Raw genomic sequence first — 7,467 nt, forward strand, 5'->3', positions numbered from 1 at the left:
TCCCGCCCCTCCTGCTTTCTGTTTGGCTGAACTCCTAAAGCGTTCCACCAGTAAGTCCCACCTTTCAGCTCTCGGTTGGAAAAAACTGTTATCCCACCTCTCTCCTGCCTCGTTTTTTTTTTTCTAACGGTTCGCGGACTAAGGCAAGAACATCGAATGACTGGCAGTTTTGTTATCCAATGAGACACTATCTTTAACAGATTAACTTCTGCAACAGGTTTTAGGGAAAGCAAATTTGTGCTTCTGTCCTGCAAAATTTGGGCGAGGTAAATGACTCTTCCTAGGGAGAGAAGCAGCCTCATTGAAGTAAACGGGTTATAGTGTGTCACTGGGGAGGCTTCTTAATGTTTTCCAGATGCCGAAGATATGTTTACTTTGTGTAAACTTGTCTAGGATCAAGGCGCAAATCTGGAGTTTTAATTGAAGCTTCCAGTTTTTGATCTTGTGACTTTTTGTGTATTAACGAAATGTTCTTTTCCATACAAATTCCTCTAAGTAGAGAACTTTAAAATACTACAAAAAACATGTACAGTACAAAGTTTAGTTTTAGTTTAGTTTAGTTTTATTAAATTTATACCCCGCCCTTCTCCCGGAGGACTATTATGCACTCCTAGTTTTTGAAAAGGTGCTCTGTAAAACGCATTAGCAAAGTTGATCTTTCCCTTGCTCTCCAAATCAAACATACCTTTACTTAATTAGTTGGATAATTCAGGAGAAAGGAAATAATTCCCCACTCACAAATATAAAGAATTTAAATACATAACAGCAAGTGTATGTTTTGAGAATTGTGTAGTCACAACAGAACAATTGTTAACTCTACTAGCCTAATTGCTTGGCTTTTCAATGTAAGCTAGTGAATGAATTAGCACAACATACAAAACCACAAACTACTGAACATTTTACCCTAACAGATTTGCATCAAGCCAGAAGTATTAAATATATAGTAGTCTGCATCATGTAGTATGTCACCAGTAGTTTAACATCTTTAACAGCATCATAACCTTTAATAGTGACAGCATCAATACTACACAGAGCAGGAATTCCCAACCAGGGGTGCGATTCATTGCTGTTATTTCAAACTTTTGTAAGGGGAGCGAGAATATATCAGAAGCGTTCTAGGGGTGCGGGGTATAGAAAAGGTTGGGAGCTACTGACAGTACACAAAAGAAAAAAGGGTCTAGAAAGCCACATTTATGATATGTGCATTTATTATCCATAATATAATAATTGGACATGGCTCCACTTGTATAATTTGTAGTTGTGTTTTTATCATGCAAAATTGGTTAATGATTTCTGCCTTTTGAGGTACAAAGATTGTATGACAAATTGTCTGTACAATCCCAAGTTGGCTTTGTAGTCCCAAGCTACATGGTTAGTTTATGGTTGTTTGTAATGCAAACCCAGAAAACTGAGTCATGTAAATACCACGAGCTACAGTAGTGTGCTTTGTATATTCTCCACTATTTTTATTTAATGCACTGAATTCAACTGAAGATGCTCTAGCTGCTAGTCCACTAATAACAGTAATCAGAAGTTCAGAACCTGGCTTCTAACTTGTTAAAGTGTTTGCATCATTTGTTTGCTGTTCCCATTTGAGGAAGTCAAATGGAAACAGTGTATACATTTGTTCATGGTAAATCAGATTTTAGGAAGCTGGACTGAAATATGAGGTTCCTATTAGGGAGAAGGGAAAAATCAAAATATTGCAATAATTTTGCATGTAAAATCTTATTCGGTCTTAAAGATTATTGCACACTATTTCACACATTTTCTTAAGTATTTCCAATATGAATACACAAATCTTCCACAATAAAGTGAGTTTATTGATTTGCTTGATGGCAGTAAAAGCACATGTAAGACAGAAACATTATCTTGGTCACAATTAAGTCTGCTTATTTGTTAAGTTTATATCTCCTTTCCTTCAGAAAACTCATAGCAGCATATAAGCAGCTTCCTGTTTCCATTTTCCCCACAACAACTTGTGAGGTAGGTTGGGTTGAGAGAGTATGAATGGACCCAAATCGCTGTGAGCTGCTGTAGAGGAAGCTGGACTTAAGCCTGCATCTCCTTGGAACCACTCCATACTTAATAATTATATCAGACAGTACCATTAGTAATATATACTTGAAGAATTTAGATGACCACGTTCCCAAAAGAGGTACTTGCATTTTTGTTAAATAAAAACTAATTATGCATTAACTTTTTCAGGCAGGAAATAGCCCATGGAAAATTTACCCAACTTAGTTTTGGAATGTCGGGCTGAAGAGGAGAAAGTCAAGTAGGATAGGAATCAAAGACAAGAGAAGGTAACCATAAACTCCGATGAGCATTATTGGTCCACGTGGAATAGTCAGATCCAGTTAATGTGCAATTACAGATAAGAAAGAAGGAATGATATACTGATGGGATGAGAATTGTATTATAAAACAGTTTTAAGCTTATTTGCACTCAGAATCCGGTCCAAAACCCATGAAACTAATATTAAGTGCAATTGTCAAAAAATTAAAAGTTAAACATTGCAGGTTTTGGAATCATAAGGGGTTACTTTTGATTGACTACCTAGAGAACCAAGCAGCTGTCACCCTGCTCTTCAGAATTCATTTTCATAATTTCATAACCCTTCTTTACTTCATCCCTGTCAAATCAATTGGCAAAGGTGCTCTTCACAGCTGTTATTATGTGTTTTGCACTGATCCCAAAGAGATCTAAGAGCTCAGCAGGTTTTCCACTCCGAGGCACACCTGACACAGCTAGACTCTGGACTAAAATTCCAGGTTCTCCAGAGACAGCTGCAGCCACAGCTTCACCAATACCACCTAAAGAGAAAAGGAAAAAGGGATGGATATAAATGGAGATTTTCACTCAGAGCATGTTTGGTACAATCTGCTCCCTTTAACAGCTTCATATGAAAGTCTGAGTTACAAAGTACATGTATTTTGTATGTAACTCAAAGTTACAAAGTTACATATACACTTCCCTTTATGAATTAAACTCATCAAGAAATAGGTTTACATATTTTAGCAGCAAACATCTACCTTTTGACTTTCTTATTCAGAAAGAGAAACAGAGGGACTGCAAGAAACATTAAAACTTAAGGAATTTATAAAGATGTGCTTATTTTCTAGTTTGACACTGCAGGTCCAAAGGAAAGCATCTATTTTTCTTTCCACTGTATAATAGAAGCTCTTTTACCCATTCATTGCCTTGCATTCTGACTATGAACAGATAGAAGCACACAAATAGCTTCTTTTATAGAGCAGTTGAGATTGTGCTTGCAGCAGGCCTTGTCTTACTTTAGGTTTGACCATTCTCAAGTTAGTAGTCCTCAAGGCTGGGATAAGCTGCAATTCGACTTGTCCCTCTCTCGAGTTCTCCCGTGTTGAATTGTCCCATGGCAAGTTGTCCCATTCCGACTACTGTCTCACTTTTGACAGTTCACTAATCGACCATTTGGTGGGCAGAAAGAATGTGTGGACAGACTGAGTTCTTGTATTTAGTGACACTTCAGGCATATGCCAAATGGCGGATAAGCAGGCTGCTGAATCGTCTGACTGTAGCCCTCTAATGTTTATGATATGACAGAAATATACTGCTAAAGCTGAAAAGTGTGGTACCATTTTTATAAGAGCCTGTTGACCAGATGCAAAGAAACACATTGCACCGGGGACCTCAACATGAGGAAAGGGATATACAGCCCTACCCAGCAACTGGCATCACAAGTAGCCCGCAAATATAAAAAGACTGCCACATTTGTTTTAACAGAAACTGAATGGCCATCTGGCAATCAATCACCATACTAGGTTGTACTCCCAATGTATAATTTTTCTCTACAAGGCACAGCAGTAGGTGTTTCTAAACTATTGAACAGCACATGAAAAAGTGGTAGTATAAACATATAATCAATCTTGGCAATCGCAGAAGCAAAACTAGTTTGTAAAAAAAAAAGTTACTAAAATAGGGGATCTGGGGTACTGCATCTTTAGCCATATTCAATTTCTCCTAAGAATGTCTGAAAAAATGTATTTAGTTAACTACTTAACTTCTTTGTAATGATCCTCAACTGTAATGATATGTCCCCCAGTGGCTCTGGCATTGGAAATGATGGTATCAGCATCCAAAGGTTTGATTGTAAATGGATCAATTACCCGGATATAGATCCCTAGAAAAAAAAAGCAAAATACTAATGAGAAGAATGAAACAAAAAATTCTATTAAAATTGCTGGTCAAGTCAACATATATAATTGGATTTATAATCTCCAAAGCTCCAGTGTCCAATACCTTGTTTGGCTAGTTCATCGGCAGCTGAAAGGGCTTCATGAAGTGTGACACCTGCTCCAATAACCGTTACTCTGTCAGCATCACTTATACGGACTACCTATAAAAAGTAATCAATCATAAAAAGTAAACTAAAATCATACAGAATAAGAGAAAGGGAAGTATTTTAGAACTGAGAATTAATGTATTCCAAGCAAGTATGAAGAAATTATCAGAATAGGCAGAACTTCACTGTTGACATGTACCGTCCCCCTAATGTGCTTGCTTGCAAACACTATTACCAAGAATTCTCCATGCACATCATCAAAGGTTACCTAAAGAGGCCTGGTGGTTCACAACTGATCCAATAAGTGGGTGGTTGTCTATTTCTACTGCAGAGATACAGCAACATTGAAACCCCTAAAAAGGAGTATTATCTAATCCAAGAGGAAACTGTTTTCTCATGAACAAATTCTACATAATTATGAGAAAGTGCACTACATATGGAGAACAACTTGCCCTTAATGGTAAGACTACATCTATCACCCAATCCATGTTCAACTACAACTTTCCTATACAGTGCACCAAATGAATGACACTTCCAAGTCACCAAGATGATAAAATAATTATGATAACAATTGAAAATATTGAAAAATAAACTCTCTTGTTCTACCCAAGACAACTAAACTGGCTTCCTTTAAACAATTGCTGTCTGGATGCAATCTCTTTAATATTGCTTTGTTTGAGCTAACTCTTAATCCAAATTCCAGGGACTTATTTCTACAGCTAGGAAAAACAGGAACTCAACTCACTTCTTATTTGTCAAAAGCATATATACTGATGCTAGGATAAGTAAAAACTGTTATTGTCAGAATAGAATCAGTCTTCTGCCACCTAATGGTAGACTACAGTACTTGATGCAATAACTTGTATATTCCCTTTTGATTGGTCAGGCAGGCAAGGATGGTCTATGTCAATGATGGTGAACCTTTTAGAGCCCGAGTGCCCAAAAACCGCCCCTGCCCCCACTCTGCCTCCTGCCCTGCCTGCTCCGCCCCCGCCCGCCCCCTGCCCCACCCACCCACCGCCTCCATGGCCCGCCGCAGATCACCCAGGCAGCCCTGCAGCGCCATGACAGCCATGCCTTCTGCCCCCACCCCACAGCATCATTTGCACGCTATGGGGCGCAAGGGCGGAGTCTTGTCCCTGCTGCCTGGCTATGTCCTTGGCTGCGCTGCTCCGTGCAGGCTGCGCTTGGAGGCAACTCTCCTCCAGGGGGCTGCTGGTGAGAAGGGGGCTCTGAGTGCCACCTCTGGCACGCGTGACATAGGTTCGCCACCACTGGTCTATGTTAAAGGTTTAGCTTTAGAAATAGGATCGCTCTTTGTATATAAACTCCCTTGTTTATTTCATAGCATTTCTAAATAATTTCAGACTGTGTTCCTTATTTTATCTGAAGTCAAGCTGTTTACTTGGGGAAAAAATATTTGGATGCCATAATTCTTTCCCAGCACATTTCAGTTCATGATATAGGACTCCATTCAAATATTCCACTACCATTATAGGCCAAATTACCTAATACAGAATTCTTTCTTTGGATCTTTGAAAGCTGAACTAGAACCAGAAATCATGTGTTTCAAATCCTTTACCTTGGCATGGCCAACTTCAAACTTTTCTTCCTGAGAATACAGGATAGGAGTTTCTGGACGACTGGTACGAATGAAGCATATTCCCTAAGGAGCAATATGGAAGAAGAATATGAATACTCAGAAGAAGAAAGAGAGATCTTACCAAAAATTAATCACCGTAGAACACAGAATAGTTTTAAATAATTGTATTGTTATCTAAAAAGCACAGCAATATAGAACATGCTAGATTTATGCAAAGCATCTTAACCACTTTTTAGGGTAATGCTATCACAGAAGCATATATAATTCAAGTAAAGGATTAAAGATACCACACTGGAAGTTTTAAACCTAGTTTTAAACACTGGAAAAATCAAAGAGATCATTGTCAATTTCAGAAAAGGCAGGCACAGCCACACTTCTCTGTGCATTAATGATTCACCTGTGGAGATGGTTACCAGCATCAAATTCCTGGGTGTGCAGTTAACAAGTAGGCTGGCTTGGTCACTCAACAGTGAGATACTGGTGAAGTGGGCACAGTAGCACCTGCATTTTCTGTGTCGCATGAGGAAAGCACATCTTCCTTCCCCTGTCCTTACCACTTTCTACAGAAGGGACAATCGAGAGCATCCTGTCATACAGTATCAGTCTGGTTCACAGGCATCACTGCTTCAGACAGGAAGGCAGTGCGGAGAGTGGTGAGGATGACTGAAAAGATTATTGGCAGTTCCCTCCCTTCCATCCAGGACATAGCATATAAGCATTGCTTGAGCAGGGTCTGCAAGATTGTCTGGGACACTACACATCCTCTTCACGACCTGTTTTCCTTGTTACCTTCTGGGAGGAGGCTTTGTGGTATCTGAAGCAGAACATCCAGATTCATTCATTCAATTTGTTCCATACAGTATTAACCTTGTGAACTCTAAAGCTTCCTCCTTCCATTATGTATTCAAGATGGACAGTGATTAATATTTATATGTTACCTACAGATATATGTTTAAATCTGTGTTATGTATGTGTACACTTTGAGAGCAAGCAACTAAATTTCATTTTTAATGTGCCATTGTGTCCACAGTAAAAATGACAATAAAGATTGTCTGTCTGTCTGTCTGTCTGTCTGTCTATCTATCCCATTTCAGAATTATACAGAATACTCTGAAGAACTATTCACAAAATATATACATTAATTATTTCAAATCAAAAATAAAATTGACAAAACATTAGGTTGCCAATCAGTAAGAAGCTACATTGATTTTGCAAAGTTGCTACAATCTTAATCAGCTTGTGAAATTCTGGCCATTTAAGAGATTCTGTGAAATATGTATCTAGAATGTATGTAGTTAATGCAAATTATGGTTTTACAATTATTACAACTTTTGTTTTCTGATATATGGATATACAGGTGAAACTCGAAAAATTAGAATATCGTGCAAAAGTTCATTTATTTCAGTAATGCAACTTAAAAGGTGAACCTAATATATGAGATAGACTCATTACATGCAAAGCAAGATAGTTCAAGCCGTGATGTGTCATAACTGTGATGATTATGGCTTACAGCTCATGAAAACCCCAAATCCACAATCTCAGA

The 7,467-nt window shown here is 38.3% G+C and overlaps 1 protein-coding gene across 1 annotated transcript in view; it reads right to left on the bottom strand.

Annotated features, from left to right (window-relative positions):
* Positions 1-1,802: 1,802 nt before the first annotated feature.
* TKTL1 (transketolase like 1) overlaps positions 1,803-7,467 on the bottom strand; it is a 12,254-nt gene continuing 6,589 nt past the window's right edge. The window contains exons 11-14 of the mRNA XM_015812241.1: positions 5,904-5,987; positions 4,279-4,375; positions 4,042-4,159; positions 1,803-2,818 (exon numbers count right to left, since the gene is read on the bottom strand). Of these exons, the coding sequence (XP_015667727.1) occupies positions 2,644-2,818; positions 4,042-4,159; positions 4,279-4,375; positions 5,904-5,987 (474 nt within the window). The 3' untranslated portion in view covers positions 1,803-2,643. The remainder of the gene's footprint in view (positions 2,819-4,041; positions 4,160-4,278; positions 4,376-5,903; positions 5,988-7,467) is intronic.

This window comes from Protobothrops mucrosquamatus, unplaced genomic scaffold (genome assembly GCF_001527695.2).
Source record: "Protobothrops mucrosquamatus isolate PMUCROS unplaced genomic scaffold, P.Mucros_1.0 scaffold76, whole genome shotgun sequence".
NCBI lineage: Eukaryota > Metazoa > Chordata > Lepidosauria > Squamata > Viperidae > Protobothrops > Protobothrops mucrosquamatus.